Below are 25,145 nucleotides of genomic sequence, written 5' to 3'. Positions count from 1 at the left end.
CTACCCCATTCTGTCCCAGCCCGCCCCCCCTACCCCATTCTGTCCCAGCCCGACCCCCCTACCCCATTCTGTCCCAGCCCGGTCCCCTACCCCATTCTGTCCCAGCCCGACTCCCCTACCCCATTATGTCCCAGCCCGCCCCCCCTACCCCATTCTGTCCCAGCCCGACCCCCCTACCCCATTCTGTCCCAGCCCGGTCCCCCTACCCCATTCTGTCTCAGCCCGACCCCCCTTCCCCATTCTGTCCCAGCTCGACCCCCCTACCCCATTCTGTCCCAGCCCGGTCCCCCTACCCCATTCTGTCCCAGCCCGCCCTCCTACCCCATTCTGTCCCAGCCCGACCCCCTACCCCATTCTGTCCCAGCCCGCCCCCCCTACCCCATTCTGTCCCAGCCCGCCCTCCTACCCCATTCTGTCCCAGCCCGACCCCCTACCCCATTCTGTCCCAGCCCGGTCCCCCTACCCCATTCTGTCCCAGCCCGCCCTCCTACCCCATTCTGTCCCAGCCCGACCCTACCCCATTCTGTCCCGGCCCGCCCCCCCTACCCCATTCTGTCCCAGCCCGGTCCCCCTACCCCATTCTGTCCCAGCCCGACCCCCCTACCCCATTGTGTCCCAGCCTGACCCCCCTACCCCATTCTGTCCCAGCCCGACCCCCCTACCCCATTCTGTCCCAGCCCGGTCCCCCTACCCCATTCTGTCCCAGCCCGACCCCCCTACCCCATTCTGTCCCAGCCTGACCCTCCTACCCCATTCTGTCCCAGCCCGGTCCCCCTACCCCATTCTGTCTCAGCCCGACCCCCCTTCCCCATTCTGTCCCAGCTCGACCCCCCTACCCCATTCTGTCCCAGCCCGGTCCCCCTACCCCATTCTGTCCCAGCCCGCCCTCCTACCCCATTCTGTCCCAGCCCGACCCCCCTACCCCATTCTGTCCCGGCCCGCCCCCCCTACCCCATTCTGTCCCAGCCCGGTCCCCCTACCCCATTCTGTTCCAGCCCGACCCCCCTACCCCATTCTGTCCCAGCCTGACCCCCCTACCCCATTCTGTCCCAGCCCGGTCCCCCTACCCCATTCTGTCCCAGCCTGACCCCCCTACCCCATTCTGTCCCAGCCCGACCCCCTACCCCATTCTGTCCCAGCTCGACCCCCCTACCCCATTCTGTCCCAGCTCGACCCCCCCTACCCCATTCTGTCCCAGCCCGCCCCCCTACCCCATTCTGTCCCAGCCCGCCCCCCTACCCCATTCTGTCCCAGCCCGCCACCCTACCCCATTCTGTCCCAGCCCGCCCCCCTACCCCATTCTGTCCCAGCCCGACCCCCCTACCCCATTCTGTCCCAGCCCGGTCCCCCTACCCCATTCTGTCCCAGCCCCGACCCCCTACCCCATTCTGTCCCAGCCCGGTCCCCCTACCCCATTCTGTCTCAGCCCGACCCCCCTACCCCATTCTGTCCCAGCCCGCCCCCCCTACCCCATTCTGTCCCAGCCCGCCCCCCTACCCCATTCTGTCCCAGCTCGACCCCCCTACCCCATTCTGTCCCAGCCCGGTCCCCCTACCCCATTCTGTCCCAGCTCGACCCCCCTACCCCATTCTGTCCCAGCCCGGTCCCCCTACCCCATTCTGTCCCAGCTCGACCCCCCTACCCCATTCTGTCCCAGCCCGGTCCCCCTACCCCATTCTGTCCCAGCCCGACCCCCCTACCCCATTCTGTCCCAGCCCGACCCCCCTACCCCATTCTGTCCCAGCCCGGTCCCCCTACCCCATTCTGTCCCAGCTCGACCCCCCTACCCCATTCTGTCCCAGCCCGGTCCCCCTACCCCATTCTGTCCCAGCTCGACCCCCCTACCCCATTCTGTCCCAGCCCGGACCCCCCCTACCCCATTCTGTCCCAGCCCGCCCCCCTACCCCATTCTGTCCCAGCCCGACCCCCCTACCCCATTCTGTCCCAGCCCGACCCCCCTACCCCATTCTGTCCCAGCCCGCCCCCCCTACCCCATTCTGTCCCAGCCCGCCCCCCTACCCCATTCTGTCCCAGCCCGACCCCCTACCCCATTCTGTCCCAGCCCGCCCCCCCTACCCCATTCTGTCCCAGCCCGCCCCCCTACCCCATTCTGTCCCAGCCCGCCCCCCCTACCCCATTCTGTCCCAGCCCGGTCCCCCTACCCCATTCTATTTCTTCCAGGACACAATATAGCAACACCTGTTCTATTATCTGACATTTAATACACATAATAAATAAAATGATAGCATTCATATTTATACATTGGGGAGTGAACCAAGATAACAGATATCATGCGGTGAAAAGAGAAACCAAGAAGTTAATATCAAATATATCCTAAAAACAAATGTCATAATATAATGTCGGACTAATATCCGATACAGGTTATTAACTGGCATTCAATCCACTGGCGGATAGCATGGGACGCTGCTGACCCCGGAGGTCGCTGACCCGTATCGGAGGTCACTGAATCCCAGCAATTGTCTTCTGTGTATTAGACTGGACCCTCATACCTCCACCGCCCGTGAGCTGTGCCTGTCGCACAAACACGGGAGTAGGTATGTTATATAAGTGATTATATTATAATAACCGCTCGCACTGTTTTCTAGCACTTACATAAAACTCCCGAGAACTGCGAGTGGCAGATTAAAGAAGAAACGTTTTAGCTTTTTTGAATCATAGACCGATAAATGTCTCCAAACGGCTCCGTACGCTTATTCTCTATTCTCTGTGTCTTCCCGGTGGGGAAGGGACAGAGAGACACTTCAGCAGTTAGGAAGCCCCTTGATGTGGGGGCGAGAGCCGCTAGCTTCTCCTGCTCCTCGCTCGCTAACTGCAGCTTCCCCAAATTATTTCTTTTTCTCATCTTTCAAGAATGAATTAAAAACCTTTCAGAACCGCCACCGTGCTTCCTGAGGCTGGGAACAATTACAAGCACAAGTGGATTCGTTTTGTCTGCTCATTATCTTTACAACCCTTGTGATCTGACAATAATAGTTCTCCGTTTTAGAGAAAAACTATTTTTTTGTGCCCAGTAAAAATGGCAGCCCTTATCACGCAATGACTTCAAAATGAACTGTTAAACCCCTTGAGTGCCAGAAGGATTAAATGTTACATGACAGAGTGCTTTCACTTTATTGGGACTTCCCCATATGTTTCTCTGCGGTGTAATCGCCTTCTTTACAGTAAACTGGAAGGTGAATACAGGGGTGTCCCCCCTCTAACAGCGTATCTGCAGATGCGTTCTCCCTTGATGCACAAGAGAAAGGGGGAAAAATGGGGGGAAAGGAAAAACACAATAGTGTGATCCTGTATAAAACACATATTAATGGTGAATGAATGGGAACTCGCAAACGGATGTTCTGTGACAGCGGAGTAGTATGAAACCTCTGGAGGATCTGGCGAGAGGACCCTCCTGGTCTTAAATACAATCTTCCACCGAATGTCCGTGAAAATGGCCCGGTGTGACTGGTAAGTCCTGTGTCACCATGTGGCTCCCTGCTTCTTCGCTCTCAACCACTCTGGTCCATCCAGTCGCTGTCCGACGTGACGTCACTCGTGACGGAGCGTTGGAACCCGTGTGATCACTTTCACTGGAGGAGGCTGAAGCCGTGCAGACGCCGCACACCTCGGATAGACACCGGAAATACTGGCACTCATCCAACGCGTTTCGTGCGATCTGGAACTTCCTCAGGGATTGCACGGCTTCTGCCTCCTCCAGTGAAAGTGATCACACGGGTTCCAACGCTCCGTCACGTCGGACAGCGACTGGATGGACCAGAGTGGTTGAGAGCGAAGAAGCAGGGAGCCACATGGTGACACAGGACTTACCAGTCACACCGGGCCATTTTCACGGACATTCGGTGGAAGATTGTATTTAAGACCAGGAGGGTCCTCTCGCCAGATCCTCCAGAGGTTTCATACTACTCCGCTGTCACAGAACATCCGTTTGCGAGTTCCCATTCATTCACCATTAATAGGTGTTTTATACAGGATCACACTATTGTGTTTTTCCTTTCCCCCCCTTTCTCTTGTGCATCAAGGGAGAACGCATCTCCAGATACGCTGTTAGAGGGGGGACACCCCCATATCCCACCTCTGCCTTCCGTAAGCCATTTTATTAACTTGTACACTATTTAATTTGTTTGGTTTGTGTTTGCGCCCCATATTTCTGTTTGTGTGTGGTATATCTATACAAAGGGACTTTGAGGCCTATGCAGTAAGCATTCATAAGCCACATATCAAGCACTTATCGCCCAAAATGCCTACTGCTACTCAGTAAGCGGTGATAAGTCGGTGATAAAAGACTGAATCGGCCCCCAAAAAATTGCTCATATAAATAATCCCCGAGGCAGCGGTGATAAGCCACTTATCGCCGCTTTTCGGCATGTTCATAAACTCGCGCAATTCTAGTAGCAGTGATTAGGCTATGAACGCCTATCACCGCTCTAGAATGGTGATTTTATCACAAAATCCTCACATCAGAAAAAGTTGGCGTGAAGGTGTTGGAAACCTGCAGAGGAGCAGCGAGATGGGACTTAGAAAAAAAATGCATTTTTCCTGCATAGGATTGATGCCGGGAATCTCTGGAGCTGATATACATTAATATTAGCACCAGAGACCCCTGGCATTAATCCTGTGCAATAAAAATGCATTTACAGTAAACTTCATTACCATAGCGGATAGCCTCAGGGACCCCCTATTTCCCGAGATACAGGCCCGTTATGGGGGGGCCAGTATCTCCTATGCATTTAAATGTCCGTGTCACGTGACCGTGGGAATAAAATGCATAGGAGATACCGGCACCCCATAACGGGGCCTGTATCTAGGGAAGTAGGGGGTCCCCGAGGCTGAAACCAATGCGGTTCAGCTCAGGAGACCCCCTGCTCATCTACACTATTAATACAATTAAAATGTATGCACATGCATTGCGGGCGATATTTGCACAGGGAGAGAGGGCTCTCTCAGAGCAGCTCTCTCTCTCTGCAGCAGATACAACTCGCCGGGTAAGGCCTTTTCAGAGGGTCGTTCATCAGATCACCGGCTAATCGCCCGATTTGTGAATTTTGCTATGACAGGTAATGAAGGCTTTCTGATACCGTGATAGCAACGCTCATAAAAACGGCGATTTAAATGGCCCGGCGATATTTTTTATGCCCCTTTGTCTTACTTTGGAACTTAGTTAACACTTTTGATATTAGAAAAAGACTAAAAAAAAACTTCCAAAGCTTTTGTTTACTGTACTAATCACAATATATCCTATATGTGTGTGTATATATGTGTATATATATATATATATAAAGTCATCTCCATTTAACCTATTCCACATGTCGCTGTCCTTCATTCCCGCTCATCTTACACAGGACTGCGGCCCCTCTGAGAAGATACAGGGTGAGAAGTGACCTGAGATGGGGCGGACGTCCACGCACTTCTCATTGTGGGGGGGAGGATTGTAATACTGCGACTTTACTCTCTTCCATAACCACAACTCATGGGAACAGGTGTGTCGGCCGCGGATTTCCGTCTGGCTGTGTCCCAGCGGGGAACTTACTCATTAAAGACCAAGTCTGGAGCAAAGTACAGCATCCTGGAGTTGACATTTTTGAAGGATCTCCACCCCATGGCGAAGATCATGAGTCCCATCCAAGAGTATTGTATAACGGTCATTTGGTCATTTACATGCAGGTTACGGAAACCTGGGAGGGGGGGAAAGAAGGTACAGCAAGTGGTCAGTATAGAGTCCCAATGTATCACTGAGGCCTGGGTGTCAGTGCCCTGTATGAGAGTACATAGTACATAGAACATACATAGTACATAGTATATACATAGTACATACATAGTACATAGTGCAGTAGATTGCACATATAAACGTTACATATTACTATATCCTTACAGGTAAATCGATCTGCAATATGCAGCATGTTCACAAAAGCTTGGAAAAAGGTTATAAAAACCCCACAATCATTTATAACAACTAACTTAATATAGTTAATGTACCAGTCTTCAGCTGCAAACTGGTGCAAAATTCCGTTCCAGATTTATAGCCGGAAATAATCCCGCGGCTTTAATATAAATTCTATGGGATACATCTGATTTCCCAGCATTTTAGGCATCTTGGAGACTTTGAAAAACAATTGCCGTAGATTTTAAAATGTGTAAACATCCTCTCGTATTGGAACGCGTTCTCCGTCTGCCGGATAATAGAAAAGCTCGGCACAACCCCAAAACCTGCTCTTTTATATAAAAAACCAATGCTGCCTAAAGTTGCACAGAGCCTCAGATTAATAAAGACAATATTCCCACAACGGAATGTTTCTGTATATACGGTATACAGTACTTTGGGCCGTATATACTATGATGCTTCTCCATAAGAGGCCCATTGCAGACCATTCAGTATACTGGGCAGCAAAGCACAGATTTACTAAACCATGCTCAAAGGCGACCCCAGGAGTAGCATCGTCAACTAGAACGTGGACTTTTAGGTGGAAGAGGGACCTGCTGCACCGCGAAGCATTTTATAAGTGAAGGATTAGCGGTATACTGATAAAGAGGTATAGCGGTATAGTGGTGTAGTGATATAGTGATATAGTGCTGTAGTGGTATAGTGCTGTAGTGGTGTAGCGGTATAGTGCTGTAGTGGTATAGTGCTGTAGTGGTATAGTGCTGTAGCGGTATAGTGCTGTAGCGGTATAGTGCTGTAGCGGTATAGTGCTGTAGCGGTATAGTGCTGTAGCGGTATAGTGATATAGTGCTGTAGTGGTATAGTGCTGTAGTGGTATAGTGATATAGTGGTATAGTGCTGTTGTGGTATAGTGCTGAAGTGGTATAGTGCTGTAGTGGTATAATGCTGTAGTGGTATAATGCTGTAGTGGTATAGTGATATAGAGCTGTAGTGGTATAGTGAAATAGTGGTATAGTGCTGTAGTGATATAGTGATATAGTGCTGTAGCGGTATAGTGCTGTAGCGGTATAGTGCTGTAGCGGTATAGTGCTGTAGCGGTATAGTGCTATAGTGCTGTAGTGGTATAGTGCTGAAGTGGTATAGTGCTGTAGTGGTATAGTGCTGAAGTGGTATAGTGCTGTAGCGGTATAGTGCTGTAGCGGTATAGTGCTATAGTACTATAGTGGTATAGTGCTGTAGCGGTATAGTGCTATAGTGCTGTAGTGGTATAGTGCTGAAGTGGTATAGTGCTGAAGTGGTATAGTGCTGAAGTGGTATAGTGCTGTAGTGGTATAATGCTGTAGTGGTATAATGCTGTAGTGGTATAGTGATATAGAGCTGTAGTGGTATAGTGAAATAGTGGTATAGTGCTGTAGTGGTATAGTGATATAGAGCTGTAGTGGTATAGTGCTGTAGCGGTATAGTTATATAGTGGTATAGTGCTGTAGCGGTGTAGTGGTATAGTGATATACAGTAGTGCTGTAGTGGTATAGTGCTGTAGCGGTATAGTGCTGTAGTGGTATAGTGATATACAGTAGTGCTTTAGTGGTATAGTGCTGTAGTGGTATAGTGCTTTAGTGGTATAGTGCTGTAGTGGTATAGTGCTATAGTGATATAGTGCTGTAGCGGTATAGTGCTGTAGCGGTATAGTTCTGTAGCGGTATAGTGCTGTAGTGGTATAGTGCTGTAGCGGTATAGTGGTATAGTTCTATAGTGATATAGCGGTATAGTGCGGTAGTGGTATAGTTCTGTAGTGGTATAGTGATATAGCGGTATAGTGCTGTAGCGATATAGTGCTGTAGCGGTATAGTGGTATAGCGGTATAGTGTGTAGTGGTATAGTGATATAGTGGTATAGTGCTGTTGTGGTATAGTGCTGTTGTGGTATAGTGCTGAAGTGGTATAGTGCTGTAGTGGTATAGTGCTGTAGTGGTATAGTGATATAGAGCTGTAGTGGTATAGCGGTATAGTGCTGTAGTGGTATAGTGATATACAGTAGTGCTGTAGTGGTATAGTGCTGTAGTGGTATAGTGCTGAAGTGGTATAGTGGTATAGTGCTGTAGTGGTATAGTGATATAGAGCTGTAGTGGTATAGCGGTATAGTGCTGTAGTGGTATAGTGATATACAGTAGTGCTGTAGTGGTATAGTGCTGTAGTGGTATAGTGCTGAAGTGGTATAGTGGTATAGTGCTGTAGTGGTATAGTGCTGTAGTGCTGTAGTGGTATAGTGCTGAAGTGGTATAGTGATATAGCGGTATAGTGCTGTAGTGGTATAGCGGTATAGTGCTGTAGTGGTATAGTGCTGTAGTGGTTTAGCAGTATAGTGCTGAAGTGGTATAGTGCTGAAGTGGTATAGTGCTGTAGCGGTATAGTTCTATAGTGATATAGCGGTATAGTGCTGAAGTGGTATAGTGCTATAGTGCTATAGTTCTGTAGTGGTATAGTTCTGTAGTGGTATAGTGCTGTAGTGGTATAGTGCTGTAGTGGTATAGTGATATACAGTAGTGCTTTAGTGGTATAGTGCTTTAGTGGTATAGTGCTGTAGTGGTATAGTGCTGTAGTGGTATAGTGCTGTAGTGATATAGTGCTATAGTGATATAGTGCTGTAGCGGTATAGTGCTGTAGCGGTATAGTTCTGTAGCGGTATAGTGCTGTAGCGGTATAGTTCTGTAGCGGTATAGTGCTGTAGTGGTATAGTGCTGTAGCGGTATAGTGGTATAGTTCTATAGTGATATAGCGGCATAGTGCTATAGTGGTATAGTTCTGTAGTGGTATAGTTCTGTAGTGGTATAGTGATATAGCGGTATAGTGCTGTAGCGGTATAGTGCTGTAGCGATATAGTGCTGTAGCGGTATAGTGGTATAGCGGTATAGTGTGTAGTGGTATAGTGATATAGAGCTGTAGTGGTATAATTCTGTAGTGGTATAGTGATATAGTGGTATAGTGCTGTTGTGGTATAGTGCTGTAGTGGTATAGTGCTGAAGTGGTATAGTGCTGTAGTGGTATAGTGCTGTAGTGATATAGTTCTGTAGTGGTATAGTTCTGTAGTGGTACACTGGCGACACACTTTATTCGAGCTCGGCTAGTCCCACGAATTCGGGTATACCCGGGTGTATTGAGGTTTGTGACTGTTTTCTGCCCGAGTGCATTGAGGTATTTTCCAGGCAGGGATTGAAGCATTTTATTCCCGCTGGCTGCAATACTGCACAGTATATATATATATATATATACTGCATTACAATTCATGAATTTATGCCATCTGGTAGACACGCGAAGCATTGCAGCCTATTAAATCCTAATCATTATCATTTAACAGATCAGCCGCCCGTCAGCCAGGCATGAACCCAGGCTGGGAAGGCAAACGCAACGGGGCTTGTCAGAGGTGAGGAGCGGCGCATTCCAGGTATCTGCCAGGTACATACTGGGTATTTGCTCGAATAAAGTGTGTCGGTGCAGTATAGTGATATAGTGGTATAGTGCTGTTGTGGTATAGTGCTGTAGTGGTATAGTGCTGAAGTGGTATAGTGCTGTAGTGGTATAGTGCTGTAGTGGTATAGTGCTGTAGTGGTATAGTGATATAGAGCTGTAGTGGTATAGCGGTATAGTGCTGTAGTGGTATAGTGATATACAGTAGTGCTGTAGTGGTATAGTGCTGTAGTGGTATAGTGCTGAAGTGGTATAGTGGTATAGTGCTGTAGTGGTATAGTGATATAGAGCTGTAGTGGTATAGCGGTATAGTGCTGTAGTGGTATAGTGATATACAGTAGTGCTGTAGTGGTATAGTGCTGTAGTGGTATAGTGCTGAAGTGGTATAGTGGTATAGTGGTATAGTGCTGTAGTGGTATAGTGCTGAAGTGGTATAGTGATATAGCGGTATAGTGCTGTAGTGGTATAGCGGTATAGTGCTGTAGTGGTATAGTGCTGTAGTGGTTTAGCAGTATAGTGCTGAAGTGGTATAGTGCTGAAGCGGTATAGTGCTGAAGCGGTATAGTGCTGTAGCGGTATAGTGCTGAAGTGGTATAGTGCTGAAGTGGTATAGTGCTGTAGTGGTATAGTGATATAGCAGTATAGTATATAAATAACACACAAAGGGGAGAAGTGCTTCAGACATAAAGGTAACATTTAGGAAGAGGAGTCCCTGCTCCGAAGAGCTTACAATCTAATTTTGTTGGTAGGAGGACCATACAGAGACAGTATGAGGGCGTTCTGGTAAGTGCGTCTGCAGGGGGCCAAGCTTTATGTATGAGGAGTTAATTATCAGCCACGGAGCTACTCATATGCTTCCTTAAGCAGGTGTGTTTTAAGGTGGGTCTTAAAGGTGGATAGAGAGGGTGCTAGTCGGGTATTGAGGGGAAGGGCATTCCAGAGGTGTGGGGCAGAAAGTGAGAAAGGTTTAAGGCGGGAGAGGGATTTAGATACAAACAGGGTAGAATGAAGACATCAATGAGCAGAACGCAAGAATCGGGATGGTGCATAATGAGAAATTAGGGCTGAAATGTAAGGAGGGGCAGAAGAGTGTAAAGCTTTAAAAGTGAGGAGGAGAATGGAGTGTGAGATGCGGGATTTGATCGGAAGCCAGGAGAGGGATTTCATGAGGGGAGATGCTGAGACAGATCTAGGAAAGAGCAGAGTGATTCTGGCAGCAGCATTTAGGATAGATTGTAGGGGAGACAGGTGAGAGGCAGGAAGGTCGGACAGCAGGAAGTTACAGTAATCAAGACGGGAGAGAATGAGGGCCTGAGTCAGAGTTTTAGCAGTCGAGCCACAGAGGAAAGGGCGTATCTTAGTTATATTGCGCAGGAAAAAGCGACAGGTTTTAGAAACGTTCTGAATGTGGGAAGAGACTGAGAGAGGAATCGAGTGTGACCCCTAGGCAGCGTGCTTGGGCTACTGGGTGAATGATCGTAGTTCCAACAGTAATGTGGAAGGAGGTAGTAGGGCCAGGTTTGGGAGGAAGTATGAGGAGCTCTGTTTTTGCCATGTTAAGTTTAAGGCGGCGGAGGGCCATCCAGGATGGTATCGCAGAGAGACATTCAGAAACTTTGGTTTGTACAGCAGGTGTAAGGACAGGTGTTGAAAAGTATATTTGTGCGTCGTCAAAAGATGTTATTAGGTCACCTAGAGAGAGTGTGTACAGAGAAAAGAGGAGAGGTCCCAGGACAGAGCCCTGGGGTACCCCCACAGAGAGATCAATAGAGGAGGAGGAGGTGTTAGCAGAAGAGATACTGAAAGTACGATGGGAGAGGTAGGATGAGATCCAGGATAGAGCTTTGTTCCGAATACCAAGAGTATGGAGAATGTGAAGGAGAAGAGGGTGGTCCACGGTGTCAAATGCTGCAGAGAGGTCGAGTAATATGAGCGGTATAGTGATATAGCGGTATAGTGATATAGCGGTATAGTGCTGAAGTGATATAGTGGTATAGTGCTGTAGTGGTGTAGTGATATAGCGGTATAGTGATATAGCGGTATAGTGCTGAAGTGATATAGCGGTATAGTGATATAACGGTATAGCGATATAGTGGTATAGTGATATAACGGTATAGTGATATAACGGTATAGTGATATAGCGGTATAGTGATATAGCGGTATAGTGATATAGCGGTATAGTGATATAGCGGTATAGTGATATAGCGGTATAGTGATATAGCGGTATAGTGATATAGCGGTATAGTGATATAGTGTATAGCGGTATAGTGATATAGCGGTATAGCGGTATAGCGGTATAGCGATATAGCGGTATAGTGATATAGCGGTATAGTGATATAGCGATATAGTGATATAGCGGTATATTGATATAACGGTATAGTGATATAGCGGTATAGTGATATAGCGGTATAGTGATATAGCGGTATAGTGATATAGCGGTATAGTGATATAGCGGTATAGTGATATAGCGGTATAGTGATATAGCGGTATAGTGATATAGCGGTATAGTGATATAGCGGTATAGTGATATAGCGGTATAGTGATATAGCGGTATAGTGATATAGCGGTATAGTGGTTTAGTTGTATAGTGATATAACGGTATAGTGATATAACGGTATAGTGATATAGCGGTATAGCGATATAGCGGTATAGTGATATAGCGGTATAGTGATATAGCGGTATAGCGATATAGCGGTATAGTGATATAGCGGTATAGTGGTTTAGTGGTATAGTGATATAACGGTATAGTGATATAACGGTATAGCGATATAGCGGTATAGCGATATAGCGGTATAGGGATATAGCGGTATAGTGGTTTAGTGGTATAGTGATATAACGGTATAGTGATATAACGGTATAGTGATATAACGGTATAGTGATATAGCGGTATAGTGATATAGCGGTATAGTGATATAGCGGTATAGTGATATAGCGGTATAGTGATATAGCGGTATAGTGATATAGCGGTATAGCGATATAGCGGTATAGCGATATAGCGGTATAGTGATATAGCGGTATAGTGGTTTAGTGGTATAGTGATATAACGGTATAGTGATATAACGGTATAGTGATATAACGGTATAGCGATATAGCGATATAGCGGTATAGCGATATAGCGGTATAGCGATATAGCGGTATAGCGATATAGCGGTATAGTGATATAGCGGTATAGTGATATAGCGGTATAGTGATATAACGGTATAGTGATATAGCGGTATAGTGATATAGCGGTATAGCGGTATAGCGATATAGCGGTATAGCGATATAACGGTATAGCGATATAGCGGTATAGCGATATAGCGGTATAGTGATATAGCGGTATAGTGGTTTAGTGGTATAGTGATATAGCGGTATAGTGATATAGCGGTATAGTGATATAACGGTATAGTGATATAGCGATATAACGATATAGCGGTATAGTGATATAGCGGTATAGTGATATAACGATATAGCGGTATAGTGATATAACGGTATAGTGATATAGCGATATAACGATATAGCGGTATAGTGATATAGCGGTATAGTGATATAACGGTATAGTGATATAGCGATATAACGATATAGCGGTATAGTGATATAGCGGTATAGTGATATAACGGTATAGTGATATAGTGATATAACGATATAGCGGTATAGTGATATAGCGATATAACGATATAGCGGTATAGTGATATAGCGGTATAGTGATATAACGGTATAGTGATATAGTGATATAACGATATAACGGTATAGTGATATAGCGATATAACGATATAGCGGTATAGTGATATAGCGGTATAGTGATATAACGATATAGCGGTATAGCGGTATAGTGGTATAGCGGTATAGTGGTATAGCGATATAGTGGTATAGTGATATAGCGGTATAGTGATATAGCGGTATAGTGGTTTAGTGGTATAGTGATATAGCGGTATAGTGATATAGCGGTATAGTGATATAACGGTATAGTGATATAGCGATGTAGCGGTATAGTAGTATAGCGATATAGTGGTATATTGATATAGCGGTATAGTGATATAGCGATATAGTGATATAGCGGTATAGTGATATAGCGGTATAGTGATATAGCGGTATAGTGATATAGCGGTATAGTGATATAGCGGTATAGTGATATAGCGGTATAGTGATATAGCGGTATAGCGATATAGCGGTATAGTGGTTTAGCGGTATAGTGATATAGCGGTATAGTGATATAGCGGTATAGTGGTTTAGTGGTATAGTGATATAGCGATATAGTGGTATAGTGATATAGCGGTATAGTGATATAGTGATATAACGGTATAGTGATATAGCGGTATAGTGATATAGCGGTATAGCGATATAACGGTATAGTGATATAGCGGTATAGTGATATAGCGGTATAGTGATATAGCGGTATAGTGATATAGCGGTATAGTGGTATAGCGGTATAGTGATATAGCGGTATAGTGATATAACGGTATAGTGATATAGCGGTATAGTGATATAGCGGTATAGTGATATAGCGGTATATTGATATAGCGGTATAGCGATATAGCGGTATAGCGATATAGCGGTATAGTGATATAACGGTATAGTGATATAACGGTATAGTGATATAGCGGTATAGTGATATAGCGGTATAGTGATATAGCGGTATAGTGATATAGCGGTATAGTGATATAACGGTATAGTGATATAACGGTATAGTGATATAGCGGTATAGTGATATAGCGGTATAGTGATATAGCGGTATAGTGATATAGCGGTATAGTGATATAGCGGTATAGTGATATAACGGTATAGTGATATAGCGGTATAGTGATATAGCGGTATAGTGATATAGCGGTATAGTGGTTTAGTGGTATAGTGATATAGCGGTATAGTGATATAGCGGTATAGTGATATAGCGGTATAGTGATATAGCGATATAGTGATATAGCGATATAGTGATATAGCGGTATAGCGATATAGCGGTATAGCGGTATAGCGGTGTAGTGATATAGCGGTATAGTGATATAGCGGTATAGTGATATAGCGGTATAGTGATATAGCGGTATAGTGATATAGCGGTATAGTGATATAGCGGTATAGTGATATAGCGGTATAGTGATATAGCGGTATAGTGATATAGCGGTATAGTGATATAGCGGTATAGTGATATAGCGGTATAGTGATATAGCGGTATAGTGATATAGCGGTATAGTGATATAGCGGTATAGTGATATAGCGGTATAGTGATATAGCGGTATAGCGATATAGCGGTATAGCGATATAGCGGTATAGTGATATAGCGGTATAGTGATATAGCGGTATAGTGATATAGCGGTATATTGATATAGCGGTATAGTGATATAGCGGTATAGTGATATAGCGGTATAGTGATATAGCGGTATAGTGATATAGCGGTATAGTGATATAGCGGTATAGTGATATAACGATATAGCGGTATAGTGATATAGCGGTATAGTGATATAGCGGTATAGTGATATAGCGGTATAGTGATATAGCGGTATAGTGATATAGCGGTATAGTGATATAGCGGTATAGTGATATAACGATATAGCGGTATAGTGATATAGCGGTATAGTGATATAACGATATAGCGGTATAGTGATATAGCGGTATAGTGATATAACGATATAGCGGTATAGTGATATAGCGGTATAGTGATATAACGATATAGCGGTATAGTGATATAGCGGTATAGTGATATAACGATATAGCGGTATAGTGATATAACGGTATAGTGATATAACGATATAGCGGTATAGTGATATAGCGGTATAGTGATATAACGATATAGCGGTATAGTGATATAGCGGTATATTGATATAACGGTATAGTGATATAACGATATAGCGGTATAGTGATATAGCGGTATAGTGATATAACGATATAGCGGTATAGTGATATAGCGGTATAGTGATATAGCGGTATAGTGATATAGCGGTATAGTGATATAGCGGTATAGTGATATAGCGGTGTAGTGGTATAGCGGTATAGTGATATAACGATATAGCGGTATAGTGATATAACGGTATAGTGATATAACGATATAGCGGTATAGTGATATAGCGGTATAGTGATATAACGATATAGCGGTATAGTGATATAACGGTATAGTGATATAACGATATAGCGGTATAGTGATATAGCGGTATAGTGATATAACGATATAGCGGTATAGTGATATAGCGGTATAGTGATATAGCGGTATAGTGATATAGCGGTATAGTGATATAGCGGTATAGTGATATAGCGGTATAGTGTTATAACGATATAGCGGTATAGTGATATAGCGGTATAGTGATATAGCGGTATAGTGATATAGCGGTATAGTGATATAACGATATAGCGGTATAGTGGTATAGCGGTATAGTGATATAGCGGTATAGTGATATAACGATATAGCGGTATAGTGATATAGCGGTATAGTGATATAACGATATAGCGGTATAGTGGTATAGCGGTATAGTGATGTAGCGGTATAGCGGTGTAGCGATATAGCGGTATAGTGGTATAGCGGTATAGTGATATAGCGGTATAGTGATATAGCGGTATAGTGATATAGCGGTATAGTGATATAGTGATATAGCGGTATAGTGATATAGCGGTATAGTGATATAGCGGTATAGTGATATAGCGGTATAGTGATATAGCGGTATAGTGATATAGTGATATAGCGGTATAGTGATATAGTGGTATAGTGAAATAGCGGTATAGTGATATAGCGGTATAGTGATATAGCGGTATAGTGATATAGCGGTATAGTGATATAGCGGTATAGTGATATAGCGGTATAGTGATATAGTGATATAGCGGTATAGTGATATAGCGGTATAGTGATATAGTGAAATAGCGGTATAGTGATATAGCGGTATAGTGATATAGCGGTATAGTGATATAGTGATATAGCGGTATAGTGATATAGCGGTATAGTGATATAGCGGTATAGTGATATAGTGATATAGCGGTATAGTGATATAGCGGTATAGTGATATAGTGATATAGCGGTATAGTGATATAGCGGTATAGCGATATATAGTAGTATCAGCTTTAATTTAATTTGTATTAATAGTGTGCGGAGCTGGGGGTCTCCTGAGAGGAAGCGCGTTGATTTCAGCCTCGGGGACCCCCTGCTTCCCGAGTAACAAGCCCTGGTATGGGGTGCCGGTATCTCCTCCAGTATTTATATCCCACGGTCATGTGACGCGGACGATTTAAAAATTGCGGTGATACCGGCACCCGGCGCCCCATACCAGGGCCTGTAACTCGGGACGCAGTGCGCACCTGGTAATGACGCAGTGATCAGACGCAGTGCGCACCTGGTAATGACGCAGTGATCAGACGCAGTGCGCACCTGGTAATGACGCAGTGATTGGACGCAGTGCGCACCTGGTAATGACGCAGTGATCAGACGCAGTGCGCACCTGGTAATGACGCAGTGCGCACCTTGTAATGATGAAGTGATCAGACGCAGTGCGCATCTGGTAATGACGCAGTGATTGGACGCAGTGCGCACCTGGTAATGACGCAGTGCGCACCTTGTAATGATGCAGTGATCAGATGCAGTGCGCACCTGGTAATCACGCAGTGATTGGACGCAGTGCGCACCTGGTAATGACGCAATGATCAGACGCAGCGCGCACCTGGTAATGATGCAGTGCACACCTGGTAATGACGCAGTGATTGGACGCAGTGCGCACCTGGTAATGACGCAGTGCACACCTGGTAATGACGCAGTGATCAGACGCAGTGCGCACCTGGTAATGACGCAATGATTGGACGCAGTGCGCACCTGGTAATGACGCAGTGCACACCTGGTAATGACGCAGTGATCAGACGCAGTGCGCACCTGGTAATGACGCAGTGATTGGACGCAGTGCGCACCTGGTAATGACGCAGTGCGCACCTTGTAATGACGCAGTGATCAGACGCAGTGCGCACCTGGTAATGACGCAGTGATTGGACGCAGTGCGCACCTGGTAATGACGCAGTGATCAGACGCAGTGCGCACCTGGTAATGACGCAGTGATCAGACGCAGTGCGCACCACCTGGTAATGACGCAGTGATTGGACGCAGTGCGCACCTGGTAATGATGCAGTGCAGTGCGCACCTGGTAATGACGCAGTGCACACCTGGTAATGACGCAGTGATCAGACGCAGTGCGCACCTGGTAATGACGCAGTGATCAGACGCAGTGCGCACCTGGTAATGACGCAGTGATCGGACGCAGTGCGCACCTGGTAATGACGCAGTGATCGGACGCAGTGCGCACCTGGTAATGACGCAGTGATCGGACGCAGTGCGCACCTGGTAATGACGCAGTGATCGGACGCAGTGCGCACCTGGTAATGACGCAGTGATCGGACGCAGTGCGCACCTGGTAATGACGCAGTGATCGGACGCAGTGCGCACCTGGTAATGACGCAGTGATTGGACGCAGTGCGCACCTGGTAATGCTTTTGCCCACTTCACCACGTGCACCAGCTGTCTCTCGCCCAGCTCGTTCAGGCTGCTGAGGAGCAGTGCGAAGCTGTCTGGCTGGTTGTTGTCGTGTCCGGCACACACCACGATGGGTTCGATGGCCTCCAGCACGTTCAGGAAGATGGGCTGGCAGCTGTACCCCTCCAGCTGCGGGATAGATATGCTGGGGGTCAGATCTCTGCTGCCCTCCCCCAGCCCCACAGCCCCTTCCAGCTCCTCCTGCGCCTTCAGGTTCCCCAACTTCTTCAGCTTCCGTGCTGCGGAGAGACAAGCGAGAGGTTACAGGGTCACTGGCCCACTCACTCCCACACTCAGCCCCACCCACCCCCACTCACCCTCCCCCCACTCACTCACCCTCCCCCACTCACTCACCCTCCCCACACACTCACCCTCCCCACACACTCACCCTCCCCCCACACACTCACCCTCCCCACACACTCACCCTCCCCACACACTCACCCTCCCCACACACTCACCCTCCCCACACACTCACCCTCCCCACACACTCACCCTCCCCCACTCACTCACCCTCCCCACACACTCACCCTCCCCCACACACTCACCCTCCCCACACACTCACCCTCCCCACACACTCACCCTCCCCACACACTCACCCTCCCCACACACTCACCCTCCCCCCACACATTCACCCTCCCCACACACTCACCCTCCCCACACTCACTCACCCTCTCCACACACTCACCCTCCCCACACACTCACCCTCCCCACACACTCACCCTCCCCACACACTCCCCCTCCCCCCACTCACTCACCCTCCCCCACTCACTCACCCTCCCCCCACTCACTCACCCTCCCCCACTCACTCACCCTCCCCCCACACTCACCCTCCCCACACACTCACCCTCCCCCACTCACTCACCCTCCCCACACACTCACCCTCCCCACACACTCACCCTCCCCACACACTCACCCTCCCCACACACTCACCCTCCCCACACTCACCCTCCCCCACTCACTCACCCTCCCCACACACTCACCCTCCCCACACACTCACCCTCCCCCCACACATTCACCCTCCCCCCACACACTCACCCTCCCCCCACACACTCCCCCTCCCCCACACACTCACCCTCCCCACACACACTCACCCTCCCCACACACACTCACCCTCCCCACACACTCACCCTCCCCCACACACTCACCCTCCCCACACACACTCACCCTCCCCACACTCACTCACCCTCCCCCACACACTCACCCTTCCCACACACACTCACCCTTCCCACACACACTCACCCTTGGGTCTCACTTTTTTTAGTACATGTATTTACGTGACCTCACAAGAGGAGAGCTGAAAACGTGACACACGTCACCGCGTTAGAAGAAAGAACGCGTTAGAGGTAGGGGGTGGCACTACCTATGTTTTGCATTGAGAGAAAAAGAAATCTTTTCTATTAAATAAAAAAGTGCTATTTCCGTTCTTTGTCTTTTCTCGGCTTGAACGTGTCAATGGAACTCGCTGCGGTTCTGATCCGCTGTGCGGTCCGGGGAGGGTCAGCGAGAGGAAAGAAGGTGAGCGCAGTAACTCGCATTATAGAGTAACGCCGTAATAACGCCCATATTATCAACAAAACATTCCACTCCATGTGAGGTGTGCACTTCCTGCGCGATCTCCATCGCATGTGTCTACTGTCACCAACCCTAACTCGACCGTACTGCCGGCCTCCGATATAACACCATTCTGCTCACAAAACTATTACAATAAAGGCAGATAATAATATTTCTTAAAGTATTCCAGCTCAAGAAATACCGACACAATCAGCAGAACACTTTGCACACAAAACAAACCCCACAAAATGCTATTCTTTACACCCGTTTTACAGGTGGGACCTCTGGAAATGGGTGATCTCCGACACCCTGGCCCGGAAAGCTTACAGTCTAATTTCCTAAAGATGAATAAACTGCCCAAGGGTTCAAATGCACCGAATTGTTTGTGTTACCTGTAACGAGCGGATTCTGCCAGCGCAGGGCATTCTGCATAAATAATTAGCCAGTTCCTTGAAGTGAGGGCACAGGGCGCCTTCTGTCCCCCTTCTCCCCAGTTCTTTTTCTTTCATTTACACTTTAAATCATTAACAAGTTTGTAAGTTTGCGATCTTCCTGGCGGCTCCTGCTCACTTCACATGAAAAGTCACAGAGAAAAGTCACACTTGGGCGTCTGGTTGTATGTGATCGGGATTACGAGACACACGCAAAATGTATCTTTTCTTGTTAAAACATTTTAAACGAAAATATAGATTTTAAATGAAATATGTTGAATTTATTTCATTCATCCTTCGAAATCATACACTGAGCCAGTAAACAGCAGAACTAACAGAAAAAGGCAGGCGTATTAATTTGCAGTCCATCGAACCCCCTAACCCGAACACAATCCCTAACCCCATCGCACCCCCTAACCCCATCGCCCTCCATAACCCCATCGCCATCCCTAACCCCATCGCACTCCCTAACCCCATCGCCATCCCTAAACCCATCGCACCCCCTAACCCCATCGCCCTCCATAACCCCATCGCATCTCCTAACCCCATCGCCATCCCTAAACCCATCGCACCCCCTAACCCCATCGCCCTCCATAACCCCATCGCACCCCCTAACCCCATCGCCCTCCATAACCCCATCGCCATCCCTAACCCCATCGCCCTCCATAACCCCATCGCACTCCCTAACCCCATCGCCATCCCTAACCCCATCGCACTCCCTAACCCCATCGCCATCCCTAACCCCATCGAACCCCCTAAACCCATCGCAACCCCTAACCCCATCGCACCCCCTAACCCCATCGCACTCCCTAACCCCATCGCCATCCCTAACCCCATCACACTCCCTAACCCCATCGCACCCCCTAACCCCATCGCACCCACTAACCCGAACACAACCCCTAACCCCATCACACCCCCTAACCCGAGCACAACCCCTAACCCCATCGCCCTCCCGAACCCGAACACAACCCCTAACCCCATCGAACCCCCTAACCCAAACACAATCCCTAACCCCATCGCCATCCCTAACCCCATCGCCATCCTTAACCCCATCGCACCCCCTAACCCCATCGCAACCCCTAATCCCATCGCACCCCCTAACCCCATCGCACCCCCTACCATCGCCCCCCCTAACCCCATCGCCCCCCCTAACCCCATCGCCCCCCTAACCCCATCGCCCCCCCTAACCCCATCGCCCCCCCTAGCCCCATCGCACCCCCTAACCTCATCGCACCCCCTAACCCCATCGCACCCCCTAACCCCATCGCACCCCCTAACCCCATCGCACCCCCTAACCCCATCGCCCCCCCTAACCCCATCGCCCCCCCTAACCCCATCGCACCCCCTAACCCCATCGCACCCCCTAACCCCATCGCACCCCCTAACCCCATCGCACCCCCTATCCCTAGAAGGCGTTAGACCGCTGAGAACGCGTGTTTTTGTTTGCACGGTTTCTCGGTCGCGGTACATACCCGGGTAACAGACAATGGGATTCTTTGCTCTGGTTATACCGGCTGGCAATGTGACGCTGGGGTGGGTGTCACGCCCACCTCAAATAAGTTATGGTGGGTAAAAAAAGTGTTAAAACGTTCAGCGTAGTGTCCGGCGAATGCAAATATCCCACAGTGCGCACATTCACGTCTCAGGCGCCCTTCCCCATTATCTCCGGGTTGTATTTGCTGTACTGTAACTTATTAAAGGTGGGCTTGAAACCTATTCCAGCTTCAAATTGCAACGCCGGTATAACCAGGCCCACACAGGTGAGACCCAAAAGGTTGAAATAGCTTTCTGTGAGCAGGGTTACTGGCTCTGCACTTCTGTATCCCAGGGTGTGCTGAAAAGCTTTAATGCGGCAGGCATTAGCTTACAGGGATCCATGTTAAAATGGATTTGAAGCATAGGTGTGCTTATTTGCATGTCATTTCCCAGAATCCCTTGCTGCAGTGGGAGCACTGTATACTAGGAGATAGTGGGGAAAGGCGGGGTGACAGACCTGTCTAAGACACGTGAGTGTGCTCACAAGCGACCTTTTTATTTGCTGTACACGTAAACACCAGTGTCCCACGCGTGGCGAGAGGTTTGCGAAGGGTTAAACTGCTTAAGAGTGCATTACATGAGCAAACGCTGATATTTTTATTGCCTCTCCAACATAAACAGGTGGGCCGAGCGTTTTAATGTCTCTCTGGCAAACGGATTTATATATTCAATAAATCCCAAAACAACACAAGTAAATTACAAATGCGCCTGGTAACGTTACAAAGTGCGGGCGATCAGATACGAGTGGGCGCGGGGCCCAGCGACTGATGTTTATCTGCCCAGGAAGAAAACCTCCCCCAGGCTTTAATTAGAAAAATAAGGCCATAAATATAATGTCTGCGGGTCAGGAATAGCAGCTCGGGCGGGGGGGGGGGGGGGGGACAGGGACAGGGGGCCCGGGGGGAAGAGGGGAGAAGGGGGGATCAGGATATACCCTTCTGGTGTGCATGGGGAGGAGAGAGAGAGGGCTTGCAGAGTACTGGGGTTAATGAACCAATAAGCTGAAAGCACTCACCCATATAACGCCTCCACTGCGGTTTCATGCTTTGATGCCTACTTTTGAACTGGATCATGAAAGGTACTAGTACACTTACTGATAAGTATCAGTACTGTGTGAGCAAGCACAATCATTTCAAAGAAGGAGGCAAGTACAGCCTCATCTAGTAAGGTGTCCAGTAGCAGAAATATACCCGAGTATGCAGGAGTAACTTTATCTAATACTCCCATACATTGTTCAGAGAACGTTGGCGCCATGAGCTAGGGGAGATTTATGGAAGGGGCCAATGCTGACTTTTATGCAACCAGGCACTCAGGAGTTGGGTTACCATCAGATCGTGTCCCACTCCATGATCTTTGATGCTAATATGGCTCGTTGCATGTTACAAAAAGAAATAATGTGCTGTGCTATGAAGTGGGAAGCACATGTATGTAACGCTGAATGGGAGTTACTAGCGGTGTCCGAGATCGGAGAACTGTACAAAACCCCGACCACATGCATTCCTAACAGCGGACCAGGGGGAGAGGCTGGGGGACCAGGGGGAGAGGCTGGGGGACCAGGGGGAGAGGCTGGGGGACCAGGGGGAGAGGCTGGGATGGGAAACCAGGGGGAGAGGCTGGGGGACCAGGGGGAGAGGCTGGGGGACCAGGGGGACATGGGGGAGAGGCTGGGGGACCAGGGGGAGAGGCTGGGGGACATGGGGGAGAGGCTGGGAGACCAGGGGGAGAGGCTGGGGGACATGGGGGAGAGGCTGGAGGACATGGGGGAGAGGCTGGGGGACCAGGGGGAGAGGCTGGGGGACCAGGGGGAGAGGCTGGGGGACCAGGGGGAGAGGCTGGGGGACCAGGGGGAGAGGCTGGGGGACCAGGGGGAGAGGCTGGGGGACCAGGGGGAAAGGCTGGGGGACCAGGGGGAGAGGCTGGGGGACCAGGGGGAGAGGCTGGGGGACCAGGGGGAGAGGCTGGGGGAGAGGCTGGGGGACCAGGGGGAGAGGCTGGGATGGGAAACCAGGGGGAGAGGCTGGGGGACCAGGGGGAGAGGCTGGGGGACCAGGGGGAGAGGCTGGGGGACCAGGGGGACATGGGGGAGAGGCTGGGGGACCAGGGGGAGAGGCTGGGGGACATGGGGGAGAGGCTGGGAGACCAGGGGGAGAGGCTGGGGGACCAGGGGGAGAGGCTGGGGGACCAGGGGGAGAGGCTGGGGGACCAGGGGGAGAGGCTGGGGGACCAGGGGGAAAGGCTGGGGGACCAGGGGGAGAGGCTGGGGGACCAGGGGGAGAGGCTGGGGGAGAGGCTGGGGGACCAGGGGGAGAGGCTGGGATGGGAAACCAGGGGGAGAGGCTGGGGGACCAGGGGGAAAGGCTGGGGGACCAGGGGGAGAGGCTGGGGGACCAGGGGGAGAGGCTGGGGGACCAGGGGGAGAGGCTGGGGGACCAGGGGGAGAGGCTGGGGGACCAGGGGGAGAGGCTGGGGGACCAGGGGGAAAGGCTGGGGGACCAGGGGGAGAGGCTGGGGGACCAGGGGGAGAGGCTGGGGGAGAGGCTGGGGGACCAGGGGGAGAGGCTGGGATGGGAAACCAGGGGGAGAGGCTGGGGGACCAGGGGGAGAGGCTGGGGGACCAGGGGGAGAGGCTGGGGGACCAGGGGGACATGGGGGAGAGGCTGGGGGACCAGGGGGAGAGGCTGGGGGACATGGGGGAGAGGCTGGGAGACCAGGGGGAGAGGCTGGGGGACATGGGGGAGAGGCTGGAGGACATGGGGGAGAGGCTGGGGGACCAGGGGGAGAGGCTGGGGGACCAGGGGGAGAGGCTGGGGGACATGGGGGAAAGGCTGGGGGACCAGGGGGAGAGGCTGGGGGACCAGGGGGAGAGGCTGGGGGACCAGGGGGAGATGCTGGGGGACCAGGGGGAAAGGCTGGGGGACTAGGGGGAGAGGCTGGGGGACCAGGGGGAAAGGCTGGGGGACCAGGGGGAGAGGCTGGGGGACCAGGGGGAGAGGCTGGGGGACCAGGGGGAGAGGCTGGGGGACCAGGGGGAAAGGCTGGGGGACCAAGGGGAGAGGCTGGGGGACCAGGGGGAGAGGCTGGGGGACCAGGGGGAGAGGCTGGGGGACCAGGGGGAGAGGCTGGGGGAGATGCTGGGATACCAGGGGACCTAACAGCAGACCAGGGGGAGAGGCTGGGGGAGAGGCTGGGAGGCCAGGGGGAGAGGCTGGGGGAGAGGCTGGGAGGCCAGGGGGAGAGGCTGGGGGAGAGGCTGGGAGGCCAGGGGGAGAGGCTGGGGGAGAGGCTGGGAGGCCAGGGGGAGAGGCTGGGAGGGCTGCGGGCCTCAGTGGATCGCAGCGGTGTGTATGGCGGAACGAGAGACAGACCCCAGCGGTACGGGTCGGCGGGACGGGCAGCAGCAATACTTTAGATCGGGGGGAACATGTGAGGTTGACTTGTTAGGAGCGGAGAATCCGGGGGCACAGAAAGTAATGCAACACCCCGGAGAGCGGGACCGGGCAGTACAGGACGCTGCGCGAGTACTCAGCGTGGTACAGACGCTGCGCGAGTACTCAGCGAGGTACAGACGCTGCGCGAGTACTCAGCGAGGTACAGGACGCTGCGCGAGTACTCAGCGAGGTACAGACGCTGCGCGAGTACTCAGCGAGGTACAGACGCTGCGCGAGTACTCAGCGAGGTACAGACGCTGCGCGAGTACTCAGCGAGGTACAGGACGCGGCGCGAGTACTCAGCGTGGTACAGGACGCTGCGCGAGTACTCAGCCAGGTACAGGACGCTGCGCGAGTACTCAGCGAGGT

The 25,145-nt window shown here is 50.0% G+C and overlaps 1 protein-coding gene across 2 annotated transcripts in view; it reads right to left on the bottom strand.

The window, feature by feature from the left end:
* Positions 1 to 25,145, bottom strand: part of AR (androgen receptor) — a 174,491-nt gene that overhangs the window by 12,218 nt on the left and 137,128 nt on the right. For both annotated transcript variants that reach the window (XM_075573568.1, XM_075573569.1), the window contains exons 4-5: positions 17,779 to 18,069; positions 5,549 to 5,693 (exon numbers count right to left, since the gene is read on the bottom strand). In XM_075573568.1, coding sequence (XP_075429683.1) covers positions 5,549 to 5,693; positions 17,779 to 18,069 — 436 coding nt within the window. The remainder of the gene's footprint in view (positions 1 to 5,548; positions 5,694 to 17,778; positions 18,070 to 25,145) is intronic.

The sequence above is a fragment of the Ascaphus truei genome, chromosome 16 (assembly GCF_040206685.1).
Source record: "Ascaphus truei isolate aAscTru1 chromosome 16, aAscTru1.hap1, whole genome shotgun sequence".
Taxonomy (NCBI): domain Eukaryota; kingdom Metazoa; phylum Chordata; class Amphibia; order Anura; family Ascaphidae; genus Ascaphus; species Ascaphus truei.
Note: the sequence above shows the minus strand (reverse complement) of the source record. Positions and strands in the feature narration are given on the sequence as shown.